This window comes from Anomalospiza imberbis, chromosome 7 (assembly GCF_031753505.1).
Source record: "Anomalospiza imberbis isolate Cuckoo-Finch-1a 21T00152 chromosome 7, ASM3175350v1, whole genome shotgun sequence".
In the NCBI taxonomy this organism is placed as follows: Eukaryota; Metazoa; Chordata; class Aves; order Passeriformes; family Viduidae; genus Anomalospiza; species Anomalospiza imberbis.
Genome location: NC_089687.1, coordinates 36271729 through 36299624, shown reverse-complemented (window position 1 = coordinate 36299624; position 27896 = coordinate 36271729). Strand labels below are relative to the sequence as shown.

Below are 27896 nucleotides of genomic sequence, written 5' to 3'. Positions count from 1 at the left end.
ATGCACACCAGTGAGCTGAGGGAGAAGAGTTTTCCTAAAGAGATTCTGTTCCCAGGCAATAGTTTGCCAATTGAATACTTTGAATTTATTCCTGCATCCGAGACATTTCCCTTGAGGTGGTTTTCTGGCTAAGCCGGCCCTTTTAAGGGGTATTGGCACTGCTGAACACCTGCATTTTTCCCCCCGTGTTCATTGCATAGCAGGCCACATCTTCCTGATTTAACGCAACCCCTTTTTCCTTTTGGAGGAGAATGTATTGGGATCTAGGGCGGTCAGAGCTGCTGGCGTGCTTGGAGCGGGAGGCCCTGGAACAGGGGCTCGTTGTGATGTTAATTAGTAGCTATTGACCGCTCCCTGTTCGGATGCAGTGGGGCGCAAGGGCTCTCAAACACGCTTACATAAGGACCTGCCCGACTGATATCTGGCTCCTGCCAATAAACTGATTGCTTTTGTCGGGACCTCTGCTGGACGAGGAGCTGGAAATCAATTTCTGGCTTCCAGAGAAGATCATGCATTCCCGATATCCAAGCTCAAACCCCGCATCTGTAGTCATCACCTTTCCTGCACAAAATCCATCCTAATTCGGGTTCAAAATGCTTTTCTGGCTCTGTTCATGGAGTTTAATCTAATCTCTGCTTCAAGTGAGTTACCAGGGTGGACAATTCCCTGTACCCCTGGGTGGGCAACAGGGATTTTAGTCCCACCAGGCAGAAGTTTTCCTCTTTGGTCTTGCTCCCTGTTTACATTCCTGTCAGGGAGGAGGAAAAAAAATTAAAAAGACAGAGTACCATCAGTATTTGCTCTGGAGAAGGTGAGAAATGGGTTTACTTTAATATCCCTAGACACAGAGGGAGTGTTTTACTGAGCAAGACAATAGCCTCGGCAGTCGGATATATATTACAATTTATATCTCTTTGCTTATGTGGTGTATTTAGCACTTTTCTTAAATCCTGTCAAACCGTCTTTTCTTGCTCACGGCAAACGAGGGAAGTGCTGCGTCCTAATTAAGCTGTTTGCCACCAGCAAAGCTCAGCTGCCCAAATTGCTGTGAGAGCAATGCAGGACGCTAGTCTCTGGTCGGGGGGAGAGGCGGGGAAAGCCAGATGCGCTGAAGTTTTCCTCACAAACTGCTGCTAGGGGCAAAATCTGTGTAATGAGATGAGACACAGAAGAGCGGGCTGGGGAGCAGAGCATCCTGGTGGGGCAGGAGCCACCGCGATGGAGCCTGTCCTCCCGGGCGTGCAGGCACAGCTCCTCCCGGGGATGCTCCGCTCCCTCCCAAAGCCCGTGGCGGGCCTTCCCCGGGGAGGCGTTTGAAGGCTCCCTTTCATTCGCACACCCTGCATCAGGCAGGCAGAGTAAACATCTCCCGTAGCCCCAGCCAGGCGGGCGAGGTCTGGAGCGGCTGCAGCTGCGGGCAGGACCCCGGGGGAAGGCAGGGCCGCCCTCCCGGGTGGCGAGGAGTCCCCGCAGCCGATAGGCACCGTGCCAGCCCTGCTCGGCGGCCGGCTCCGCGGGCAGGCTCGCCCGGCAGAGCGGCTGCGGTGCTGGCAGGAGCCGGCTGGCCTGCCCGCAGCTCTGCCCCTGCCCGGTTATATGGGCAGCCGCGGAGGTGGGGCTGAGCTCTTCCCCCTTCGTCAGCAGCATCCCAGGGTACGGGACAGCGAGCGCTCGTGGGGAGCGAGTAACGGGATCGGCTTGAAGTCTCGCCGCGACGAGATGGGCAGGAAGCTGGACCTCTCCAAGCTCACCGACGAAGAAGCCAAGCATGTTTGGGAAGTCGTTCAACGGGACTTTGATCTGCGGAAAAAAGAGGAGGAGCGGCTGGAGTGAGTATCTGCTCTCCGGTCCCTGAGGTGGGGGCAAGCCAGCCAGAACCTGGGGTCCCCGTGGGCTGTAGGGATAAAACAACCTGCTGAGGCTGTGGGCGAGGAGGGGCGGCAGGAGACCGGGCTGTGGAAGTCAAACACGGTTAATAGATTACGTTATCAGCGGCAAGGTGACGCATTTGGGCAGCAAAGGTGCAAACTGGCGCCGTGCCACCGGCAGCGATGCGGATCGGTGACACCGCCGCACTTTATGGGGACGAGTACCAGGAAATACCAGGCTTGAGGCTGGTGTGGCTCTCAAGGGCAGGCTTCACCCGGGAGCAGAGGATGGGATTTGGCTCCCTTGGTTTTGCTTCATGTGATGGGTCTCGTGTTTTTTTTCGGCAGGAGTTGTTCAGTGGGTCCTGGGAATCCTGAAAAAATAGCTGAGAGGAGTAGTAAACCTACTAGTAAACCTATTTTAGTAGCCTTAAATACGCAATACCAGGGGCTGTGCTGTCCTGGAAAGATTTTAGGGGCCCACAGATTGGGAAAAGACTGAAAAGTCACTGGAGCAGCAAATTCTATGAACTACTAAATCCTTATAAACAGGGTGTTGGATGAAAGTGCTGTTTAAAAAATGTTCTGTCAGATCAGATAAAATTTTGAGCTTGATTAATCACAGGGGTTCAGGTTTTGTTCATGAACTTCATCAGATGCTGAACTTAATAATGCCTTAACATATTTCAAGAAGCTGCAGTGACCGTCTTCAGGGTCTGTCCAAGTTATCATTATCCCAGAGGGATGGTCCATGCCCTCAGACTGGATTTGGGCTGTGCTGCACTCCCTCTGTGCCCTCAGACCCTCCCAGGTCTGAATTTTATGCACCAGAGCTGGTGTTGATACCAATGCCTGGAGACCAGGAGCTCATTAGTTCCTCTATCATATTCAAAAGGAGGGGTCAGGAGTGATAGCCATCCTCAGTTTGGTATATCTGCATCCCCCAAAACCTTTCAATCATGGGACCCTCTCCATTTACACCAATGGCTCCAAGAAACTCTCAGTTGTGTATTTTTCATCGCCCTGATTACTTTTTTTTTTTTGCCTAAGAAAAACCAGCCTGAGTGGGAGGCAGAGATAATTCAATATCATCATCTACTGCCTTCCTCTGCTGGTAGCTCTGAAGAGCAGGAAGGAGATCAGACAGGGGTATTTAAAAAATTATCACCCTGCAAAGAGTGAATGTCTCCCTTGTGATGCATCTAAGCTCAGCCTGGAGGGAGGAGGTGGAGACCTACTTTGCTGTGCCCTGAAGCAAAGAATTGGGCGAGGTGAATTCCTTCCTTACTCGACCTTGGCGCCAGACTGGCTTATCTGGGTCCTCTCTGATGCCTAGGAAGCTTCCAAATTGAATACCATGTTCTGGGAGATGCAGGATGAGGGAAGGTCTTGGGATGCTCCTTCCCAGCTGCTATCTCTCCTCCTAAGGACCATTTTCCCTGGTTTCTCATTTATATTTTCTTCTTTAATCTTCTTTAATGCCCTACAGAGTGCTGGCATTAAGCATTCTGAACTACAGAAGTTTCTGTACTTTCTGAATAATTTCTGCAACAGACCAGACCACCAGCCTGGGAAAGTATGCCACATTCCTGAGTGCTGGACATGGAGCTACACGAGAATTTTCTGCCTGTAACAAGCTGGGACATGATGTGACATTACGGGAGACCTTGCAGCCATTCACTCTGTGCTCTGACCAGTCCCATTTACTTTTCTATTCATTTACTTTTCTATTCATTTACTTTTCTATTCACCGGGCTTGTCTCAACCTGCCAGCCTTGAAGAAATATCCTGTCCACCCCCTCCTCATCTTGGCCCTTTTCTTCCCTTTTTGCTGCTTCTCTGTATTTTGTTTTTGGCAGAAGCTATTCACCAACAAGGGACAAAGGCTCCAGCTGGCCACAGACTGCACAGGCATGTGAAGGCAATGCTTTGCCCAAAAAATTAAATAATGGCCATTTTGAGGGGCCTCTTCCTGATTCTTTCCTGAAACATCCATGCCCACAACCCCATTTTTGGGGGATGGCTCCCTGCATCTCTCCTGGAGCTCTGTAGGTCCAGTCCTGCTGCAGCTGGCATCCTGACACCACAGATTTGTTCATCCTGCCGTGAGCAGAGCAGGGAAGGGGCTGGCTGGTGCTCCTGCTAGCAAGAGGAGACAAGAGGCATGCGGTTCCTGCGGGTTTTAAACTGGTTTGGCTGAGACTCTTCCTTCCTTTGGCAGGTCTGGTGGGTGAGGGCGGAGAGGTGAAGAGATCCAACCGGTCTCTGGGAACCAGAAAAAGCAGTTCTAGTAAAAAAGATTGGATCCTGCTGGCAACAGCCTTAGCACGGGAGTGGAAAAGGAGTACAGAGTCCAACCCAAGGGTTTTCTATTTGAGGGTTTCTTTTCAGAAGTCACTTAAATTTACTGCTGGGACATTTGCACCAGTTTGTCCAAATCACTGCTAGGATAGTGAAGGGTGGATTATACAAACCAGGTGCCCAGTTTTCTGTCTTTATGCTGGTTTTTACATTTCCCAGATGCAAATGCAAGTTTGTGTCGCTCCTGCGTGACCACAAAGAGAGGAGTGACACCAAAAAATGTGTCTTGCGGTGTGCTGGCTGCCAGCTGGCCAGAAAATTCTTCCTTGGAAAAAAAAAAAAATCAAAAGCTGAGCCCTAATGTGCAAACTGATTAAACAGAGATTGGCTTGCTTGACATGCCTGCCCTTCCCACTGCCAGCCACACCACTGCTCCCAGGGCCAGCCAGGCTCCTGTTGTGGTCACACCGGCGTCAGTGCGGGACGGGGAGCATCACCAGTGCCTCGTGGTCCACACTGTGATCCTGAAGCAGCCTCCAGACCTGATTGCTTGAGGGTTTTAACCCAAGCTGACTTCTGCTCTGGAAAACACAGCTTCCTAACCCTATCTAGAGACAGAAAACAACTTTCTAGGACCTTCCCTACAAGTCAAACATCTTCCTCTCAGCCATGGCCCCAAAGGCAAACATGCCTGAGGTGGTGCGTGGCACGGGCAGCAAACAGAGAGCTTTTGGGCAGTGCAGGGTGCCCCACCAGCCTGGCAGGTATCTCGGCTGTCCCCAGCTGGTGCTGGGGCCTCAGCCTCATGCAGACAGTCTTTCCAGTGGGGACCTGCTCTGGCAGCCAGCTCTGGATAGTGAAGGAAGCCTGCAGGGAAGCACTGCCAGGTGAAGGTGCTCTTGGAAAGCGCTTCCCTTTCATGGGATTGTCACAAGCACCTCCTCCTGCTGCATCCTCTGAACAGCCAGAACCTTGTTGCACATAACTTTATTAAGTTTTCTGCTGAATTTTTAGTACTGTAGGACTATATTAAAACCCCTTTTAATCCTTTATAATCCCAGATTTTTTTTTCTTTTTTTTCCCCTTTTTAAAACTAAGAATTCCAGAAAGATTTAAATTCCCTGCAGGACTCCAGGCTTGAAGATTATGTCATGTTGGGATACAGCCACAGGGTTTGAGAAGAGCTGCTCTCCCGATGTTCCTGGCATTAATGATAAACACCCTGTGAAACAAACGGGACAGGTTTTGCCACAATCACTTTTTTTTAAATGATCCTTGTGGGTCCTGTCCAACTCAGAATATTCTGTGATTCTAATATTAAATTAAATCTAATATTAAACTCCAGTTACCCATCCTGAAACTGGAGCCCACTTTGTTGTTAGCTTATTTAACTCGTGATATGTTATTTATTAGATTTGCCCTACAGCTGTTTCCACAAGCTGCAGACTTGCAATGTTCCCTGGAAAATCGTTCCTGAAATGATTGCGGCATGATGGGCTTTGCCATGTGAGTGTTTGCAGTGAGATGATAACAAACTCAAGTTTTTGGGGGTGTTTTCTACAGGGAGCTGAAATGCAAGATCGACCAGGAGAGCAGCAAGAGAGAGTTCCTGACCAATCAGTCCCACCTCAACGAAACTCACTGTGTGCACTGCCTGCAGCCCTTCAAGTTCCTGCTGAACAGCAAGCGGCAGTGCCTGGACTGCCACTTCTACACCTGCAAGAACTGCAGCCGCTACAACAAGAAGGAGCAGGGCTGGGTCTGTGATCCCTGCCGCCTCTCCAGGTGCTGCTCCTCAGGGAATCACAGGATGGTTTGGGCTGGAAGGCACCTTAAAGTCCATCTCCTTCCACCCCCTGCCCTTCCAGAAGAGCTCAGTCTAACCTGGCCTGGAACACTTCCAGGGATGGGGCAGCCACAGCTGCTCTGGGCACCCTGTGCCAGGGTCTCCCCATCCTCACAGGGAAGAATTCCTTCCCTATATCCCATCTAACTCTGCCCTCTGGCAGTGGGAAGCCATTCCTCTTGTCCTGTCACTCCAAGCCCTTGCCTCAAGTCCCTCTCCAGCTCTCCTGGAGCCCTTTTAGGCACAGGAAGGGGCTCTGAGGTCTCCCCAAGGCTTTCTCTTCTCCAGGTGAACACCTCCAGCTCTCCCAGCCTGTATCCAGAGCAGAGGGGCTCCAGTCCTCAGAGCACCTTTGTGGCCTCCTCTGGTCTTGTTCCACCACCTCCATGTCCTTTTTTTGGGGGCCCCAGAGCTGGAGGCAGCTCTGCAGGTGGGGTCTTAACTGACTGGGGCAGAGGGGCAGAATTCCCCTCTCTCCTGCTGCCCATGCTGGGGGATCAGCCCAGCACACGAGGGGGTTTCTGGGTGCCAGTGCACATTTCTGACTCTTGACAACATTCTCACCCTCCAGCACCCCCAAGTCCTCCTCCCCAGAGCTGTTCCCAATCCATTCCCCACCCAGCCTGTGTATTCACTTGGGATTGCTCCAACCCAGGGGCAGGACCTTGCACTTGGCCTTGTCGAACCACATGAGTTTCTCAGGGCCCCACCTCTCAAGGCTGTCACAGTCCCTCTGAGTGTCATTCCTTCCCTGCATGTGACAGCACCACACAGCTTGGTGTGCCAGTGAACTGAGGGAACACTCAATCCCATTGCCCATGTCACCAGCATATATGTTAAAGAATTCCAGTTCCCATATCAGCCCCTGGGAACACCACTCCTCACTCCTCTGCTCTGAGGCACAAGGTGATGAGGCTCAACAAGACTTGCCCAAACTCTGCATCCTTTTAGATGAAAGCATGCTGTGTTTTTGTTAAGGTACAGCTTTTTGGGTGTGGGTCTGCTCACCTGGGTGTGCCTCCTCTCTTTGGGCAGGATCGTGAAGATCGGCTCCCTGGAGTGGTACTACGAGCACGTGCGGTCCCGCTTCAAGAGGTTTGGAAGTGCCAAAGTGCTGCAGTCCCTCTATGGCAGGCTGCAGCCAGGCCAGGGGCTCAACTCTGCCTTTCTGGGTGAGGAATGGCCACTGCAGCTCGTGGGGAATCTGTGCTGCACCACCTCGGGGTGCAGCAGTGTTGATGCTGCTCTGAGTGTCGTGGGGAACCAAAACTGCTCAAAACATCTCAGGGAGGAAGCAGAGGTTCAGGGTTCTTCGTTCAATCACAGAGCGGGTGTTTTTGATGGCTTTTCTACTGTTAAGTCTTAAGTTTTTACCACAGACTGGAGAATGTAAGATAATTATAGTTGGAAAACACCTCTAGATCATCCAGTCCAACCCAGCACTACCAAGACCACCATTAACTACATCCCCAGGTGCCAGATCCATGTGTTTTTTTTTAACACTTCCAAGGATAGTGGTTCCACCACTTCCTTGACCACCCTTTCAATGAAAAAAAAAATTCCCTTATGCCTTATGTTTAATTTTCAAAGTCCCACGTCCTGCAGTTTGTAAGTACATATATTTGCAGCTCTTTTTGTTTTTTTCCTTTATTTTTGGTCTTTTCATCACAGAGCTTGTGGAATTAACCCTAGTTTAACCTGCAGGATAAAGCCAGCCCTCATTTTTTTATCCAAGACCCGATGATTTTTACAGCCAACCTGATTATCCCCGGCACTGACAAAACTGTGCCAAAATTGGTAAGCTACCTGTCACCATAACTGTTTTCTTCAGAGCTTCATGGACCCTCCATATTTCTGATTTTGGTCCAAGAGTGCCTAAATATGTGTTTATATTAATATAGCATTATTACTAACCAGCTCCTCGTTGTTACAGAGCTCCTACTCCTTGGCCTGTTTCCTTTGGAAGCCAAGGTGGAGTTTATTCCCATCTTGAGGAGCCACAGAAAAGTTTGCACGCATACCATTGACATGACCTGATTCAACTGCTCCAATCACTCTTTTAGCCAGGTCACTCATGGCAGAAATAGCAGCAAAAAGAATTAATGGACTGAGAGACAATCCATGCATTGTTTGGACCAAAAATGCATCAGAGCACACAAAACCCAACCAAGCATGAGGGTAACAGCGCCTTGGGCTGCTTTAAATTGAGATTCTGATGCCTTTTTCAAAGGGAAATGTTTTTGTTGTTTATTACTTCATTAACACCAGTGAATTGGTTTGACCCTCAAGCAAGCAAAAATCTTCTCCTGGGATGTATCTCCAGCCATCTGCAGTTTGCTGTGCCTCCCCCTGCAGCTCCCAGGCATGTTGCATCAGCCTGGGGAAGCAGTGGTGAGCAGCTCTTTGACTTTTAAAAGTCAAGTCCTGTCTCCAAGCGCCTGTTTTGTTCTCTCCAAAGAGCCTTTTTAACCATTTTGTCTTGTGAGGGCTAGAGAATGAGAATTCCAGTTAGCCATGGCTCTGAGGCTTGCTCTCTGCTCAAGGAACAGGAAGAAAATGTGATTATTCATTTTTCCCACCATTTTTTCTTTTTGTTTAGGTCTTCATGACAGAGTTTATAGCCTGCCAGACATTAACAGTAAGTAAAAAAGGGGATTACAGTAGGGGGCTTGCAGTTCAAGCAAGGTTTCCAAAATCTTTATGTCTTCACACCCCCCAGCTGTGGGCACTTCTGGGATGATTTGGAGTGGTCAGACCGGGGAAGACATTCCTACACTGCAATGGAGATGGACTCTAGTGCTCAACCCCTGCATTGTGGTACATCTGAGGTCTCTAAGGGTAGATTTGGATACAACAGGACTTTTAGTTACATGCCAAACTTGAAGTTTGCGAGCACTCGTTATCTCAGAGCAATGGGTCGTTGACAAACAGAAGAGCTGGCTGATGGGAATCAGGAATAGCTCCTGACCTTCAAGCACTGGAGTCACCCAGGTGGACCTCGGGGTGCTTTCTGGTGCAGGTGCCCCTTCACTTCCACATCTGTGATGGTGCACATCTGGCAGGGGAAGCAATGAGAGGCCAGCAGAAAAAAAAAAAAAAAATTCAGAAGTTATTTCTAATCTGGGCTTTTCCACCCCATGTAAGAAGCATGGCCTCGCCTGCAGGAACACTGGTGTGACCACCAGGGTGGGGACTGACCTGCTGCCTGTGTCCCCTCCAGGAGAGTGCCAGCTGCTCAGCAGCTGTGACGCCGGGGATGACAGCGATGAGGAAAACAACGCCCTTCGTGGGGCTGAAGCAGAGCGCTACAGCAGAGTAAGTATTGGGTTCTGGAGCTGCCACTGACTCACTCTGTGCCCCTAGCCTGCTCTAGGTGATGCTGGTGGTGGCTTTCTGTGCCACTTTCAAAACTGGACCTTTCCCTCTGATTTTCTTCTCTGAGAAAAGCTCCTCTCCCAGTTTGTGTAAAAACAACCATGTCAGAAACATCATAAATACTTGTGGTCTGGAAAAAAGACCCACTCCTAACACTATGGACATCACCAATTAATATAAACATCCCAGCTGCTACCTGTATAATAAGAACCCACCTGCTTTGGGCTTTTTTGCTAATGACCTTCCAAATATTCAGAGAGATCTGTGTGCAACATCCTTCCTCTGAGGATGGGGACATGCTTCAGGGCTCAAAAGAGTCACCTGGATCTCTCTCTGAGCTGTGACCTGGCTCAGCTTTCCCACAGTGCCTTTATAAACCAGGACAGAGATTCTCACTCTGCTTAAGGCAGCTCTGCTTGAGCCAGAGGCTGTGGAAATTAGGAACTCACTTTTCCTTGCCTTTAGCACAAGCACACACTGTACCTGGCTCCCTTCAAGCAGGACAGCGTCAGGCCCAAATTCTCTCTGCAAAAAGCAGAGCAAACTAAGGAGAGAAAGGTCCTCCCTCCCCCTTTCCTCAAGGTCAACTGTGTCTTACACTGAATTTGCCTTTCTTGCACTTTCTGTGCTAAAGATGTGCAAGACAAAGCGGCTGCTGTCTGTGCACCCCTTTGATTTCGAACTGGACTCGGATTACTCTGCTCAGTCTCGCCGCCAGTCTGTGCAGCTCTCTCCAGCAGCCAGCAGCCCAGATGCTTTCCAGGTACTGGGAGACTCCTGGGGGGTTCCTTTCCTCTCTTCCTCCTTCTCCTTGCTTGCTATCACTGCTCCTTCAGCCGGTGTTGGGAGGCAATAGTGCCAATCCCCATTCCCATCGCTGCTTGCAATCTCTTCTTCCAGTTGAAGTCCTTTGCTTCAGGCCAAGTCAGGAGCAGGACATCTGATCCAAGTGAGGATGAGTGCTGAGACGAGACAGCAAGAGGTTCTCTGGCTGTCTCCCTGCAGATTTCCTTGCTCTCAGCAGACAATCATTTTCTTGTGCTGTCCCAAGGCTAGGGGACACACCCTGGTTTCCAGCGGGTTCAGTGCTCAAGGGGTTAAATGAAATCAGGTTCTTCTCCCATGTTCCCATCCAGTTTGGGGCTGGGTTTGCCATGTGGTGGCACTGGGGTACAGCTGGCCAGCAGCTCCATGAGGTACACCTTGTGAGGTTGAGATGAATCCCACAGAGCCAGGGTGAGTGAGGGCCAGCCAGAGGGATGAACGCTGGCAGGACAAAAACTGCAGGAATGCTGGTTGCTTCTAAATAGGAGACTAGATGTGCCTTAGTATCCAGAGCTTCTGGCCAGGAGCAAGACTCAGGCAGATCCATGAGCTGTGCCCTGTGATGCCACCTAGGGCCAGGGGTTGACCAACCCCACCTTCCTGCTCTGGGGAGGAACAAAGATGGGGTGACCCTGGGTGTGGCAAACGGTCTTCCAGCCTGAGAGGCTTCAGGTCCAGCTTTTTGGGCCCTCTTGTTTGCCTTTCCTGGTGAAACTGCACTTTTAAAGCATTAAACAGCTCCTTCTTTTTAAGAATGCTGTAATTAAACTCTATTCTCGGGTAGAAATAGGATGTGCTGAGATCCATAACAACAACTTAAATAAATAAATCTGCACAATTCCACACAAAATTATTAGAATGTTGGGGAGAGAATTAGATCCCTCTTTTTGTTTGTCTTTTTCCCCTCTTTTTGTAGCAGAATTCAGTGTGAGGGTTGGTCTCTGTCAAACTGGATTTATGGATTGCAAATTATTTGAGGAGGTGGCTGTTTGAATAAGTAGAAGGGGATGGTATTTTAAAATATCAGAGAGTTTTGCAGTCTGGCTGAAGGAACTCTGTGCTTGTAAAAATTACCAGTGCCCCCTGGCAGTGATGGGAAGTATTGCTCAGGGTTCAGCAGCCAGGCAAAGCCTTTAAATGGGATTATTAGGAACTTTTATATTTTATATAAATATAATTGGCATTATAAAAGGTCAATTCATGCATATATTGGAGAATGAAGAGAGGATCTCTTAGTGAAGGTCGGGAGAGACAAGGAGTTGTAGAATCTTAGAACAAGTTGGGTTGGAGGGACTGTAAAGACCATCTCATTCCAACTCCTTCCACTATCCCAGGTTGCTCCAAGCCCTGCCCAGCCTGGCCTTGGATACTTCCAGGGATCCAGGGGCAGCCACAGCTCCACATTGTTCTCTACTCTGGGGGCCCCTGAGCTGGAGGCAGCACTACAGGTGGGGTCACACAAGTGGAATCTCTGTGGGCAGCTGCTCAGCAGCATCCTCAACTGTCAGTCTTTCCCAGATTTCCCCAACTCAGCTGAAGATGGCTCCCAGGATTCCAGGATCACGGATGCAGACCTGGTGTTCCACCATGTCCTGCAGGAGCCGGGGGTGAGCGCTCCGGAGCAGCACTTCAGCACCGAGGTTCGGCTCACCGTCAACGCACGGAGGAGGAGCCTGGAAAGAAACCCAAAGCCTGGTAAGTGTTCTTGTCCAGGTTCCTCTTGTATCCTCTTGGGACAAGTGGCTGCAGGTGTTGGACCAAAGTGAAAACATCTTTGGGGTATTTTTTTCTGAGCAACCTCAAAGCCACCAAGAGGGTCAACACAAGTTATCCGTCTGCAAAAGGGATTTTTCTTAGGAAATAATCTGGCTGATGTTATTTAGTTGTAAAAGGGCTGATCTTGTTCCCAACAAGGCCAAAGGGGTTGTTCCTAAGGTGTCCATCCCTTTCATACCTTCTGGTGATTTCCAGGGCAGAAACTAGATACAATCCAATGGACACTTCTAGAAAAAATGGGATGTGTTTCCTGCTGTGGGCAGAGTTAAATTCCTTAGTAAAGGGTGTTGTGACTACAGAAAGCTTTGACTTTTTAGGGGACTTGGACAAGAACTGGAGGTTCCTAAGTGGCATCCTTTTAGCTGGGCAGGGTGCATGGGTAGGCTAAATGATCTGTGGATTTGTGAGTCTATAAATATACTCTAAGAGGCAGAATTTGCCTTTTACAACCTCTGTTTTCCCTGCAGGGATGGCAGAGCCAGGAGGGATAGATATTGGCTTGTGCATATGCAAATGTAGAATATGTCCTCTGTGTCTCCAGCGGCCTGATTGTATTTTCAGGACATTTGGGAATGCTGGGTAGACCTTAACATGGCTGTTTAAATTCCCATTCCAAGTCCTGCTGGAGCATCAAAGCAGCAAGGTCCCCCGGCATGTTAATTCTATTTTCTCTCATTTTTTTTGTCTCATTTTAAATTATCCTTTACACAGGAGACTTTGCACTCTTTTTAAATGCTCCATCCTAGGCTGGTACCTCTCTAGCCTGAGCCTAAACATCTTCCAGCACCTGGGCAGTGTGCAAAGGGCAGCGTCCAAACCTGGGCTCCTACAAAATTGGAAAGGCAGTGGTGTTTTTTGGTGAGGCTGTTCAGGGCATGAGAGCAAAGATGGTGCTCCTCATGCCTTGTGTGGGCTCCTGCTGTGTTTGGTGCTGTGTGGGCACAGCATGTGGAGCTGCAGCCTGGTCCATCCTGAAACTTGGTCTGGCTTCCAGAAGCACCTCCTGCCAAAGGGTAGGAAGTCTGATCTGGGGAAATGCCTCGTTATTTGCTTGTCTTAAGGATGGATGTCCAGGAAGGAGCTCAGGGCTGTTGATGCCCTGTGAAGGCTGACCTAGAACAGAGGCCAGACAGAGTTAAAGAATAAAATAGGGATTTTTTAGAAGGCCTCAATGGATCCACCTTGGGCAGCACAAGAGCCCAGCCAGGGCTACACCCCATGTGAACCCAAAAATGGTCACAAAATGGACAACTGGTCACGAGGGCTCTCACTTTTGTAAGTTCTGCTCCATTTGCATATTGGAGTTCATTGTCCAGTTACAGCTTAGGTTATGAAGTCCCATCCTGCTTGTTTTTCTCTCTTCATTCTGCCATTGTTTGTGCTCTTGGGCCTGAGATCTGGATCATTTGTCCTTGGTCCCCAGCCAGAGAAGGAATTGTTTTGTCTCCCTGCTCTGTGAAGAGAGCTCACCATCCCCTGATATGAAGCTCAGAAGTGCACGCTAAAGCAGCACAGAACCTGAAAAATAGAAAAGCTAAAAGCTGAGGCACCATTGTGAATGCCTTGTACCTTTCTCTCCCCAAGGCATCCCCTGGAACGAGCCGCCCCGGGCCCGGTACTCGGCCGACATGGACACCTCCGACGAGGACGTGAGGGGAGCCCAGCTCCCAGCCCACCACACCAAACGCCGGAACAGAGCCTCCTCCCAGGAGAACATCAGCCACTCCTCCAACCAGGTACCAAACAGCCTCTGCTGACACCCAGCCCGTGGCCACGTCCCTCTTGTTGCCTCCAAGGTGCAGGGTGGTTCAGAGGAGAAGGGAAGCAGCAATGGCCAGCTGGGGTGTGCTTTTCCAGTCACAGCAAAAAGAAAACCAGGCACTGCTTGGTGCTTCTATGGCCCATGCTGCCATCACAATAACAAACCTGCCTTTGTTGCTGCTAATTTTCCAGCTTGTCCTTATTAATCTGAGTTACTTGTGGGTTCTTGTGTCTCCAGAAAGGCTTGCTTAAATTGAATGTGCCAGTGCTTAATAACTAGATGGAGGTCTGGAGATGGATATTTAATAAGCACCAAGATCCTTCTCTTCCTCTGCAGTGTGTTCCTGCCTCGGTAGGACTGGGTCAGGATGACCTGTCACATACCTCTCCTGAGTGATGGTAACGGGGGGAACAGTCTAAAGAAAGGTGTCAAACAGGATCTAAGCTTGTGTTTTAATTGTCAGGCAAGGACCTGCTGTTCCTGGTGCTCCCTTTGCCAGTGGTGGGCAGTGAGGATGGTAAAGCTGATCTGGTTCCTCAGATCTCATGAGCAGCAAAATGCAGGGTGGTGTTTGGCTACAGATTCAGGGGCAGAATCACTTTCCAGTCTCACAGGTGGTAATTTGGCATGTCCTGGACCCCTCTTTGGGTAATCAGTGTGAGATCTGTGACCACAACCATCCCTCGGCACCACACTTCTTGTGCCTGGGCAGGCAAAGCTTCTCTTTGTCATTTACTTCTGTGGGCACATGTTTTAATTAGCAAATGCTTTTCCTTCCTCAGCCAGCAGTAAATGGGAGAACCCTGGACTGGGTGTCCTTAATGAGGCCACGCTGTGTTAGGCATGAAATGTGCACCATGCTTTACAGTGGGGAAATGGGCCCAAATTCCTACCAACGCCTCCCACGACTTCCTCCAGGAGCTGGAAAAGCTCCCACATCGGGCTGTGGTTTGTTCCCTGACACCTGGAGGAAGGCTGGTGGGGACCCTTGTCACCCTAATGGTTACGAGGCATCTTCTCACTCCCACTTTACCCCCATTTGCTCTTGTGGCAGCGTTGCTAATTAGCTTAAATAGCTCCCCATCCTCCCTGCCCTTTGTGCTGCTGATGTGTTTACAGCCAGCAACCATCCTTCCACCCAGCTTGATCCTCACCCAACTCTAACTAATCAGGGGCTGTTCCCTAGTCCTGTCACTCCAGGAGCTGAAGGTTCAAGAACAAAACTTAAAAAAAAGAAAAACTCTGTTTAAAAAAGCACTTAAACTTGATTAGACACGAAAAGAAGCCCTGAAATGGTACCTGTGTGGGTCTTTGCCTTTAGGTTTTTAAAAGTCAGGTAGCAACAGGACCAAGCCACAAGGAATAGCTCCAATTTACCAAGTTTCTCCCCAGAAGCCATTCTGCTGTACCTCAAGGGAGCTCAGTGGTTCTGGATTCCCAAAGCTTTGATGCTCTCTGGCTCCTCTTCTTTACATAAAGCTTCTGTCAGGGGCTTGGGTAGAGTAACCTGTCCTCCCTCCTCAGCAGCAAGGCGTAGTTTCCCCTACCTGATGTTGTGGGCTGTGCTTTAAGCTTATTCCCCTTGAATGTTTTAATGCAGAGCACAGTTTGCCAGCCTTTGTCACACTGGGAGAAGTGCAGGGTGACCCAGTCCCTGATGGAGATGTGCCCTAATGGGGTGACCACCCTGCATTAAAGCCAGCCTTGACTGGGAAGGAGAATGAAGCTTTTCAGCTCCTGTCCTGGTAGATAGCCATCAATATCAACAGCAGCCCGTGCTTCAGGCTCTGATCTCTCCCAGCCTCTTCCTTATGGAGGTAGGGCAGTGGTGACTCCTGGTTTGTCACCATCTCTGAGGCTGATGGCTCATCAGAGGCTTCTCATTGTCACTGGGAGCCATGCAAGACTCAGGCCTTAGACAGGACTGAAAAACCACTTAGCAATGGACTGAAGTGCTTCCTGCCAGGGGGTTTAATGCTGCTTGGAGATGCTTTCAGTTCGGGGTGGTAATGACAGCTCTGCTCTCCACGGTGCCAGGTTTTTATATTCATCTTCCCTTAAGCAGATGCAATCATCCCTAGCTGTTGTGAGGGTCTAATTAATCAAAGGCTGACAAGCACAAAGACTAAGTGAGAGGATGGAAATTGTTACAAAAACAAAGCCTGCCCCTCACATCTCTTTGTTACCACTTCTGCTTACTGCTTTTGCTGCTTGCTCCCCTTTGAATGGGCAGAAGCCACTCAGAACAGCAGTGATGCACTGGTGGTGTCATAAAACAGGCAATATTTATCATCATTTATGTTTTATTTGTCTGGATCAAAGGAAAGAGACTTAGGTTTTTTTCAAAGAAAGAAAAACTTCAATTTCTAAAGGGGAAAAAATAACTTCCTTTAATGTTTTCAGTGATCATAGATCATAGAGATGTTTTGGTTTAAATGGATCTGAAAAGTATCTCATCCCACCCCCTGCCATGGGCAGAGATACATTCCACTGTCCCAGGCTGCTCCAAACCCTGTCCAGCCTGGCCTTGGACACTTCCAGGGATCCAGGGGCAGCCACAGCTGCTCTGGGCACCCTGTGCCAGGGCCTGCCCACCCTCACAGGGTAGAATTCCTTCCTAATGCCTAACCAAATCCACCCCCACCACAAAGGTTTGTCTGGGCTCTTGAGCACAGGAAGTAACTTCTCTTTGATTTTCAGGATTCTCTCTGACTTTGATTTCTCTGCCCTTCTCTCCATGTCCCATTTTAGTCAGAAGAGTGAGGGACAGGAGAGGGGAGAGTATCTGGGTAAATCAATGCACAGAGAAGTCAGAAAATTTCAAAGCGGTGGGGAAAACTTTCAGGTTCGGTTTTTCTACTTGGATTTTTTCATGCCCTCTTCCCCCTTCCTCTCCACCACTGTGTTGGCAGGCGTGTGATGGGGTGGTTACAGCTTGAAAAACATGTTAGTAGGAAGTGAAAATGGATGTTGGCTTCAATTTGGGGCAGCATGGGAATGATGGTGAGATGAGTGGCTTTATTACAGGCTGGTGCTTTTATTGGTGATGGGGTTTTACATTCACTGCATCAAAGCTCCAGGAAGCTGGTGGGAATTGCCTTGTGCTGGGAGCTCGGCATTGCTTGGAGTTTTCCAGATTTGGGGTTGCTCTGCACCTCCTGGAGCTTACTGGGATTTTTAAGACATTGCTTAGAAGATTTTATTTTTTAATGTCTTTCAACTCTGCCCACAGTGGCAGTGTCCTGCTGCTTGCTTTCCTCTGCTGGTTGCACTGTTTCCTCACTGTCCTGGCAGTGGTGGCTGGTCTGTTCTCTCCTCCTTTTCCCTCTCTCTCTGTCTCTCCCCTTTCCTGTAGATCCATGAACTCAACACTCGCATGTCCGCAATCGAGCGCGTGCTGAACCGCTTGGAGGAAAAAATCCTGACGCGCCCTGACGAGGTAACTGGGCAGGAATCCTGCAGGGATGGAGTGTGGGCTCTGCTGCTCCCTGGCCACTGCAGAGGCTTCTCTGAAGCAGCCAGCACTGCAGGGATAGACAAAATCATGGAAATATTTAGGTTGGAAGAGACCTCTAAGATCACTGAGCCCAAGCATTTCCCTCCCACTGCCAAGTCCTTCACTGAACCCTGTCCCTAAGTGCCACAATGACCTGGGCTGTTTGAGTTCACTCCTCTGTGTTGGCCTTGGAGGCTGTTCTCCAGTTCCAGGTGATGGAGTGCCTTAGAAAACATTGCATGGCAGGGCAGAAACTGCAGGAAATTCAACTCATTTAGACCCTGTGCAAACAAGTGCCTTCCTTGCCCCCTCTGCACAAAGAAAATTTGGTTTCAGGCTGATACTTCATGAAGTGCTAATTTGAGGAGTTTTGTTAGGTGGTGTCTGTATCTGCAGAGCTGTGACAGCTCATTTGAAATCATGGGACACTCAACTAGGTTATTGTGACTGTGAGAGCTGAGTCAAGGAGCATTTCTATATCTCTTCTGAGCTGCCCTGATCTTACCAAGCCATCAAACTTGGAAGAAAGCAGCTAAATTAAGTTAAAGCTGAGCAACAGTGTAGAATCTGTGAATACTTAGACCGCTTAACATTGATTTTTGGGTTTCTAATTTTAGACTATGCACTCTTTTCCTTCATGTGAACCCATCACCACTCTGGCTCAGTAGACTGGATGATGATAATTATGGGCAAAGCCCCCAAGCATGGATGAAACAATGCAATTTCTCCATTTTTTTCTAAAATTCTCAGAGGAAGATGGCCACAATTTTAATCATTCAGGATTTCCATCAGTAAACCCAACCAAGGGAGTAAGAGGTTTTCACAGTGGCAGGTTCCCACACTTTATTCCCATATCCAGGGCTAATCAGAGCACAGGCAGTGGGTCTAAACAGCTGTGTAGTTAACCTCAGCTAAGGTTAACTACAAAGCAAAGCTTTCCAGCAGAAAGGATAGCAGAGCCCCAGAATAGGTTGCCTGGGGAAAAGATTGCCTGCTGCAGATGCTGCTGTTGGAGGCTGTTAAAAAACAGCTCAGAAAAAACCCCACCAGGTATGACGCAGGTAATTGTATTCCCATCTTAATGCAGGGGTCAGCAAGTTCAGGCACTTCTGGAGATCTCTTTCGGTGCCTGAGAGTTTAACAGGATTCTTCTCCAGCTACCATGAATTGCACCTAACAACGGGGGTGGGTGGCAATTTGCCCTCAATCCTACAGGGAAATTTGATGTGCAGGTTCTCATCCCAAATGAGATTATCCAGAGGTTCCAAAAGTTACCTCAGGGAGTGGCAATTCCCATGGCTGCTTCCCTCTCCCTGGTGGACCTTGTTTCTAGGTTGCTGTGATCTCTGCCCTCAGAACCACCAGCCATGCCATGGTTCCTAAATAAAATGTGGTGATTTTTGGTCCCAAATCCCTCATGCCCACCTTTTTAAGGATGGGGGGAAGGCAATTTTCCACGGAGAAAACCGAGCAGGTTCTGTGCGTGGGGAAAATGGGAGTGCAGGTTCTTTAGGTCAAGGGTTTGTGTTCCTCAGGGAGGAGCTGGAGCGCAGCTCGCTGCACTCTGCTGTTCCCTGGGTGGTTTGAAAGCCCCTCTGTGGTCACACTCCTTGAGCTCCTCTGCCTGGTGAGCCTGTCTGGACCTGGGCAGGCCCCGTGTCTACCACAGGAGGTTCTCACACCTTTCCCTTCTTCTGCTCTTCCAGTCTCTGGCACCAGAGTCCCACACTGATCCCGATGCTGAGGAGGAGGAGTTGAAGAGGAAGCTGGAGGAGTTAGCCAGCAACATCAGTGATAAAGAAGTCTCTTCTGACGAGGAGGAGCATGAAGAAGAGAAGAGAGCAAAGAAACCAGAGATGAATTCCTCCAGCGATGCCATGGCCAGGGATGTTCGAAAGGTAATCTGTGCCCTACCACCCACATCATTCCAGGCTGCATCCATGATTCCTCCTGCTCTCAGTGGTTTGTGGTTTTACACCATGAAAATGTGACTCTTCTTCTGTCCCACAACTCCACCAGGGCTGTGTCTGTGTCTGCTTTAACAATGTCAAGGGACAGGGAAGTGCCAGGGGGTTAGATCTGAACATTTCTCCTTGTAGGCTCTCCCAGTCTCAGCCAAGAGTCAAAAGTAAAGCCTCTGAGAGTTCTTGCAGGCTACTGCCTGTCATGGAGAGGTACACAGCCTCCACATCTACTTAAAGGAGTTGTCCCAGCATCTGGAAGTCACTATGGAGAAGAGTCCTGGGGTGGGAGAAAAGCTCAGTGATGATTTAGTACCAGCAGCTTTGTCAGGCACCTGCTACAGCCTGAAATGTCTTTTCCACACCTGTCAGTGCTCCTGAGTCCCTAAATCCCTGATCCCACTTCCACTCTGCTAGGTCAGCATCTCTTGCATTTCCACCTCTCTGCTAACTCCTGTCCCTACTCCATGGTGGGTGACCCGTGGGGACAGGGGTCAGGGAGAGGAGGACAGATCACAGCAGCATGTCTCCAGTTGTGCAGAGGTTCCAAGACAATCCATTAGTACAGATGAAGAGGTCAGCACTCCCTGTTGGGTCTCCGTGGGCTGGTTTGCTCATCCCCTCCCTCCTGCCTTGGCTGTGGAAGGGGGATGTGTGCATTTGCTCCAAAATGCTGGCAAAGAAAGGAAGCAGGCAGCACACTGCTCCTCTCCTCTCCTCTCCTCTCCTCTCCTCTCCTCTCCTCTCCTCTCCTCTCCTCTCCTCTCCTCTCCTCTCCTCTCCTCTCCTCTCCTCTCCTCTCCTCTCCTCTCCTCTCCTCTCCTCTCCTCTCCTCTCCTCTCCTCTCCTCTCCTCTCCTCTCCTCTCCTCTCCTCTCCTCTCCTCTCCTCTCCTCTCCTCTCCTCTCCTCTCCTCCAAAGCTCCATTCATCCGAGGCTGTGGTGACTTTCATGGTGCCATGAAGTCTCCCTTTAATGAGCATTTGTTCCTCACAACACAAAACCTGGTGGGTTTGGGCCCCATTTGCTGTGCTCTCACTGCCACTGGAGCAGCAGTGCATCCTTACCCACAGCATCCTTTGCTGCCTCCTTTTTCCTGAAAGCTGCTTTCAGATGGTTGCTGCAGCCAGACTTAACTTCTCCTGGATTAACAATCTGCATCATCTTCATGACTATTTCTAAGTAAGTGCAGATTAGTGGTAACTCACCAAGCCAAGGTGACTTAGTTTCTGTGTGAGCTGCTGATCTGCAGCAGACAGAGGCTCAAACCCTGGACTGTTGGTGTGGTATCAGTGTAAGATTCTGGTTTCTTATGAAATGAAGCCTGGATCCCCCAGATTTGCCACTTTCTTTGCCCCCAGGCCCTTTCTTTGCCCCAGGTGTATTGAGATAGAAATGTCTGCAGTAGCTGGACCAGCCTTGGTTAAAGGCTGTCAGCATGGATGATGTTTAACAGCAACTTTCCTTATACTTGCAACAGGTCCAGGTTTTGGACCTGATTATGAGGGATTTTGGATATGAGGTTCCTCCAGTCAAGGGGAAACCTTCTGACTGGGGGAGCACTGTGATGGAAGCACACAAACCTAATGGAAAATGTGAAAAAACTCTGCTGTACCATGAAGGCACCATAAAATGATAAAAATGTCATCTGGACTGAGTTAGCTGGTTTTCTGCAGGACAGCTTGCCCGGAAATATGTGCAGCTGTAAACACAACCAGCACATATGTCACCCCCCTCTCCTTGGTTTCTAGGGAATTATCAGCTGGGAGAGATGTGCTGAGTTTCTTGGGCCCATTTTTACCCGTGTTTAGCACCTCATCAAGCCCAGGGCAGCACTTAGGGACATGATTGCCATCAGTGCTCCTTGGGGTGGGAAGAGAGGACATAATTAGCCCCAAGTTCTGGCGGTGTGGCAATACAATCATTTTATGGGGTCAGGTTGTTTTTGTTCTTTTGCCACAAACTCAAGGAGTTGTTTGCATCCCCGTTCAGGCCCGCTGAGGTGTAAAGCAATATGCTGCAATTAGATCTTAACTGCTGCATAACCGAGTGGCCCTCAGGTGGCCAGGTGCTTCCAGTGAGTGAAGCATCCCTCCATAACCTCTTTTCCAAGCCTTTGGAGGTGACCTCTTTTGTCACAGCCATCCTGCAGAAAGCACGGGCTGAGATCAAAGCTCTGCCGTATCCATCTGATGGAGAGCCCTTCATGAGCAGTGTAAGCCCCTTAATTACCACTCCTTCCTCTTCCCACAGCTCCTGGAGGTCTGGTGCCCCTCTCCCCGCTGGCTTGTGCTGTTTTATACACCACATTCAAATAACATCCATATTTTTTCCCTCCCCTCCCTCCCTCCCTGTGCTTTGGCTCTCGCAGAGGTCGTCGGCTCAGGCTTTGAGTGAGATCACGGCCAAAGTGCTGAGAGCCATAAACGCCACGGAGGCAGCAGTGTGGGAGTCGGTGCATGGACAGAGCCAGGGCTGTGCCCTCCCTGCGGGGCAGCTTCCAGGCCTGCCAGATGGGAAAGATGTGGCCGAAGTGTACCGGGAGCTTGAGGAAAATGTAAGGCTCCCCAGAGCTTTTGGGCAGAGTGGGGTGGGAACACAAAGGAATCCCCCCAAATTTTTGCTTGTTAAGGGGGTAGGTCAGCACTGAAAGGATGGTCAGCAGAGGGATTAAAAAGTCTGGTCTTAGAGGATGGTACAACAGCAAAAGAAGATGCTGTGTCTTGTGGCTTTCCTTCCCTTGGTTCCTGGGTGATGAATGTGGTCCCCACCTTGCTGTAGCATGGCTTTGCTGGACTTCAGCAGTCCCTGCTCCAGCAAAACTTGTGTCCCATTCCCTTCAGTTCCTCCCCAGCACTGTGTGTTTCATCAAGGGGTTTATGAGCATCACCCCCCTCTTCACTAAGGCTGCTTGTGCCTGGGGCTGATGGGCTCATGCAGGTGACAAGTTCACAGCCAGAGCTCAATCCCCCTGCAAGGTTTGTGTGACCCCGGAGCACTGACAGCTTTTTTAGCCACCATAAACCCATAGGAATTGATTCCCTGTGGAAACGTTGTGCATCCACAGTGCCCTGTACCAAGCTCCAAAGAAACAGTTCAAAGACGAGTTGGATCTCCATCTGGGTGGTCGGGTTTTGCTGTAGGGAATGTCCTGCAATTGGGAGCAGGGTTTTAGGACACACTCTGTGGCTCATCTCTCACTGGGGAAAGCTTATAAGTCAAAGCAGGGAGCTGCAACACCTGGATGCTTTCTGGCCAAATGCAGTATCCCAGGGGAAGAGGGCTGGATGCATGAAGGTTTTGGGGTTCCCTCTCTCCCAGGAGAGGGCCTAGAGCTGGGAAGGATGTGAACGTGGGGCTTAGTGCTGCTGCTGCTGCTGTCAGCTCTGGTCAGGGGTGGGTAGACAATGGCCCTGGGAGGTGTGTGTCATCCTGCCACTCCCTCGGGGATCCTGGCTGAGTCACAGCTGGCTGGCCACTCTGTTCTCTGCAAGGCATGTCACCCACCTTGGAGGGCACTGGGAGAGTCTGATGGGCCAACAACAAATCCCTGTGACTCAGGTTGGGTGGTGCCTGGCCTTCGGATTTGCCCTGGGATGGGTGGGACCCCTGGGAGCGTGGTGCTGTGGTTTGGGTGGAGGGGCTGTAGTTCAGTGCACGCAGAGGGCTCCTGCCAGGCAGCTCTGCACAATGCCCAGCCCAGGGAAAGCTGAGAGGGCTGGAGGAGCAGCAGCTGCCATAGCAGTACGGAGATCTTGGGATCACTCAGCAGAACAGTGGCCACATCTGATCATCTGATGGGACTGAACACTGATGTGTTAATGTTTCCTGAGCTGCCTTGCTTGGACATGCGTCCTTGTAGTTACCTGGGAGGACACAAGTGGCAGTAAAACCAGAGGTTTTATTGGGATAGATCCTTTTACCCTTCTTCTCCAGGCAGCAAAGGCTGCCCTACTCTGACCCTGCTCCCAGCAACACAGACACCCTTAAAACAGACTGAGCAGGTTTGGAGAGTCTCCTTCCCAGCTCTGCCCTCACAGGACACAGCAGCCTGAGCTGGTTTGCAGGTACCTGCTCTCCCTCTGAGCACAGGCACAAAGCGCTGCTCCTTCCCGAGCAGGTCACTGAGTTTTGGTCCTTCCTTGTGTTCCCACCGAGCCTCTTACCACTTCACACTGTTGGTAATTGCTCTCAAAAAGCCCAGGGAAGGGAGAAAATGAGAAGAAAAGCTGTGTCAGAGCTGACTGGTACTGTCTGTGCTGCAAGGCAAGAAGGCAGTCAAAACAGAGTGGCAGGAGCTGCTGCATCTGGGGCTGCAGTCACAGCAGGAGAGGAGAACTCCAAGAAGATTAATTCCTCAATGCAATTTTTCCTTTTGCCGTATTTCAGGTGTACCTGACTGCTGGAAAGACCTACCAGCTTGAGAAGTCCCTGAAGGAGCTTGAGGAAGGGGCTCAGCACAGTGGCACTACTGACTCGGAGCTGTCAGAGCTGGAAGACAAAGTGGCCTCAGCAGCTGCTCAGGTGCAGCAGGCAGAGAGTGAGGTGAGGGCCTGACCCTGACAGATGCTTTGCCTGGCCACTGATGGCAAACAAAGCCACTGATGGATTCTCCAACCACCATCTGTGTGTCTTTTCTCCTCCTTCTAAAGATATCAGATATCGAATCCCGAATTGCAGCTCTGTCTGCTGCAGGGCTGACAGTGAAGTCTGTGGAAAAGGCAAAGAAGAAGTCGAGTGTGCAGGTGAGCATGGAGGGTGGTGGCTGTGAGGTACCTGCTCCCCTGAGCTGTAGCTGCTGCCCCTGGGTGCTGGGAAGGGTTGCCTGGCTTGCTGAGCCATTCCCAGCTCTCCCCGTGCTGCCTGGTGCTCTGCCATGGCAGACTGAGGTGTCTGCCTCCTCTTGCACCCCCAGAGACACCTCTGCCTTCCTCTGTCCACAGGCTGCCTGCCTCCATTCTCCTGGTCCTGCCAGCAGCAGTCCTGGGGAGTCTTTGGATGACATTAAAGTGAGTGTGTGTCTAATCACAGGCTGTGCCTGTGGCACAGCATTAAGGGGGGCTGCCATCAAAGCAGTGGCCTCAGTGGAGACCTCTGCCCTCCCATCCCTTCCCCACAGCAGGCTGCTGCCCTTCTCTTGCAGGCAATGCCCGGACTGCAGAGGTTCAGGAGGAAGTTCAACAGTCCCCTGGAAATCACCAGTAAGGACCACGGCCCTGCCCGTGGGAGATGGGCACCTGTGGGTGGCTGGGCTGGGCTTTGGGGGATGCTGCTCCTCTCTCTCCCCCTCTGCATCCAGCTGTGTGTCTGCAGGGGACTCCCCTTCCCTGTGCTCACAGCCTGCTCTAGGACAGCCACAGGGGACACCTGTGGTGGGTAACTGGGAAAGGAGGCAGCAGCTGGCAGGGCTGGGGCAGTGATGGGAGAGCAGAGATCAGGCTGAGGTGGCTGAGTCCTCCCAAAACCAGGACTTCTCTGCAGCCACCCCACAGTCCAGGGAGACACCTGTGTGCCTTCATCCCGTGGCCTGTTAGGTCTCAAAGCCTCGCCTAAGCCCATCCTCTATTCTGACAGCAATTTCTCCCTTGCTTGGCCATCTTGGGGAAGGTATTCTTCCCTGGATGGCATGCCCCACCCCGGGAAGTGTGCCAGGCCAGGCTGGATGGGGCTTGGAGCAACCTGGTCTAGTGGAAGGTGTCCCTGCCCATGGCAGGGGGTGGAACAAGAGGGGATTCCAAGTTCCTTTCAACCCAAACTATTCCATGGCTCTGTGAATCTTGACCCTGCTGCCCACCTGACTCAGCCACTGGTCTTTGCTGGGAGGCAAGAAGCCCTCCAGGGCCCAGCTATGGACAAACAGCAGCTTGGGAGAGCTTCAAAGTAGATGGTGACCTGAAACTTGGCCCAGCAGCTGGTGTGGTGGGGGGACAATCACTGGAAATGCTTCATTCTGACCAATATCAGCAAGACCTATTAGGAAATTACTTTTCTATTTCTCTCTTATCTGTCCTCACAAGCTTAAAGGCAGAAAGAGTGGCTCTCCTTCCATATAATGGAAGATGAAGGGAGGGAAGCGGGGAAAGATAATTTATTACAGAGGTAGAGCGGCGTTTCCCCATTCACACAGACAATTAACAGTGCTGTTCCCCAGGCTGGGGCTGGTAGGTGGAAAGGTCCCTTGTCCTCATCCTGAGGAGGAGTCATCTGCTCTCCTTCCTGCACAGGGCAGGCAGATAAAGGCAGCCCTGGGAGGAGATAGAGGGAAGTGCAATGGGGACAGACGTCACCAGGCAAACCTAATCCCCCGTGCCTGGGCTGGGCCAGGGGGTGATTTGGTCTCCTGACTGCCTGCCTGGCCGGGCAGTGACTTGGAAAGTTGGGCCTGAAAAGGTGCAGCTGGTGGAAGTTGGTGGCAGAGGAGAGGAGATGAATTAACAGGTCAAGAGAGTCTCAAGGCTGGGGCAGTGAGAGCCGAGACCTTCTCCCAGGCTGGGGTTTTGTTGTACCACAGAGCTTTCCAGAGTAGAGTGTGGAAAGGTGACCCAGGCTGACCCAGCCCACGCAGGGCTCTGGAAAGCTGAGCAGCAGCAGCTCTCGTCTCCTCGTTACCAAAGCGCTCCCCATCACCCTCCCGGAGAGGGGAGTGCTGGGATGCATCCAAACCTGCAGCCAGAGGGGGATTAGTCAATCCCAAGAGACTTGGTGGGCCGCTGAACCCTCTGGTGAGGTGGGTGAGGAGCTGCTGCCCACCTCTCCTCCCTCCCTGCAGGTTTTGATGACTCCTTTGACCGCAACTCCGTGTACCGCGGCTCGCTGACGCAGAGGAACCCCAACGGCAAGAACAGGAGGGTGGAGCGGCTCTTTGCGGTACGGACCCAGCCCCACGGGAGGGCTGCTGGCCTGGCTTCCTCTGGGACCTGTCCTCTCCCACTTTCTCCTCAAGCTGGTGGAGCCCTCAGCTCTCAGTGTTGGTCCCCCCATGCTGTCTGGTGAGGGCAGGAACGCCCGGGCACCACCCCCCGAGGTCGGGGATGCCACGAGCCCCAGAGAAGATGAACATCTCTGAATTCCCGCTGCCTGCGTGGTCCGTGGGATGGGGCAGGGACTCACTCCATGCAGTGGCAGCTAGGAAGGGATAAGGAGATGCTGGGTTGGCTTAGGGTGGCATGGACATGGTGGTGGGCTGAGGTTTCTCCTTCTTGTGCCCTGCAGAAGCCTGTGATGACCCACCTGTCCTGAGGAGAGGGGACCTTCCTGCTACCGCATTTCAGTGAAGATACAAGACCTCAGCAAAGCGAAGCCTCTCACAGCCTTCCCTGCAACACTTTCTTCTCCTTCTCCTGAGCCCCTCTCTCCCTAAAACCCTGGACAGAAAGGAAGCCAGAGGCCATGGGCAGGAGGCTTTGCTGGGAGCTGATGGGAAGAGGAGCAAAGCACATGGCCAGGGGTTCTCAAGGGAGGATGCTGGAATGAGACCTTGGGTTGGGGCAGCTCTTTGGTACTGGGTCAGCCAAGGGGACCAGAGAGGTGCAGAGCAGGAGCGACCTCGGGGGGAGCTGGGTGTCAGTGTGACATTCAGCACAGGGACGGGGCAGGGACAGCCCTCGCTTGGCGGAAGCTGTCAGTGCCTGTCCCTGCTCTCTCGCAGGCTGCTGTGAGCAGGGACAGAAGCTGACAGTGAGTGTGGAATGCCCTTGGGGTACCCCAGGTAGAAGAGGGACCCAGGCATCCCAGTGCAGGGATTCACATCCCGATGCTGATCCCAATTCCCCGCCACGTCCCGTGGAGCTTTGCTTCCCTGCCCTGAGCAGCAAAGGAGGATGAGATCAGTGCGGGTCCCCTCCCAGTGAGCCCTTGCTCTTTGCCCCATGCCGTGCAAACACCCACTGAGGCTTCTGCCACCAGCCTGAAGCAGCTGTGGCCATCAGGGGATGGGAGTGAGGCGAGGCCTGAGGGGAGCGGTGGCAAGAGAAGTGGGAGGAAAGGCTGGAGGGCTTGTTGGGGATATTGGTTTGCTTTTTCAGCTCTTGAAGACATCTCCACTGCATGTGAGGCTGTATCAGCAAGATACAGAACCCCAGCACACAGAGTGTAGGTGCTCCTGTGCTCCACAAGAGTGGTCAGCCCCTGCCAAGATGCACTTGGGTGGATGAGCATGACCCACCCAAGTGCACCCTGTCCCTGGTGATGGCATTGTGGAACCTCTTAGGGCCACCCCATCCTTTGGCAGGGCTGTGATGACCTTCGGGGGTTGCAGCAGCCCTGGGCCCCTGGTGTCAGCCTCCCCCAGCTCCCCCAGGACGTTTGTTTTCCTCCAACATTCAACCCTCCACTGATCCCAGTGATCAGTACTGGCTCCATACCCATCAGGATGGGCAGAGAGTTGCTTTCCCTTGCAGGTCACTTTGGAAGAGGGTTTTTGGTCAGTTCCTGTCCTGTACAGCCCCCACTCTCCTCCCTCCCTCCTTCCCTCCCTGGTGGGCAAAGGGGGGAGGATCGCTGGCAGCTGGAGCAGGGACGTCAGACCAGTGCTGAGCTTCCCTGCATGGCCACCCAGGCTGGATCATTTTAGGCAATTCCTGTGCATCTGAGCTAAAACCACTTTAATTACGAGCAGTAGGGCGAGTTCTCATGCAAGTAACACTCATTTGGCTTTGCTAGGAGTAGAGGCTGCTAACTGCCTAGGA

At 51.2% G+C, this 27896-nt stretch overlaps 1 protein-coding gene across 4 annotated transcripts; it reads left to right on the top strand.

Moving 5' to 3' along the window:
* The first annotated feature begins 1285 nt into the window (after positions 1-1285).
* On the top strand, positions 1286-27310 carry MLPH (melanophilin). 4 transcript variants are annotated; one of them, XM_068196649.1, is made up of 17 exons: positions 1295-1829; positions 5733-5954; positions 7051-7187; positions 8615-8653; positions 9236-9330; positions 10025-10153; positions 11724-11910; positions 13576-13727; positions 17109-17192; positions 18956-19147; positions 21581-21766; positions 23599-23754; positions 23862-23954; positions 24153-24218; positions 24353-24410; positions 25979-26076; positions 26422-27309. In XM_068196649.1, the coding sequence occupies exons 1-17, from the start codon at positions 1597-1599 to the stop codon at positions 26446-26448; spliced, it is 2154 nt and encodes a 717-aa protein (XP_068052750.1). In that variant the 5' UTR covers positions 1295-1596; the 3' UTR covers positions 26449-27309. The 4 variants fall into 4 exon arrangements, with proteins under 4 accessions (XP_068052751.1, XP_068052750.1, XP_068052753.1 ...); XM_068196650.1 differs by lacking the exon at positions 17109-17192 and having other exon boundaries at positions 1286-1829; positions 26422-27310; XM_068196651.1 differs by lacking the exon at positions 21581-21766 and having other exon boundaries at positions 1309-1829.
* The last annotated feature ends 586 nt before the right edge of the window (positions 27311-27896 follow it).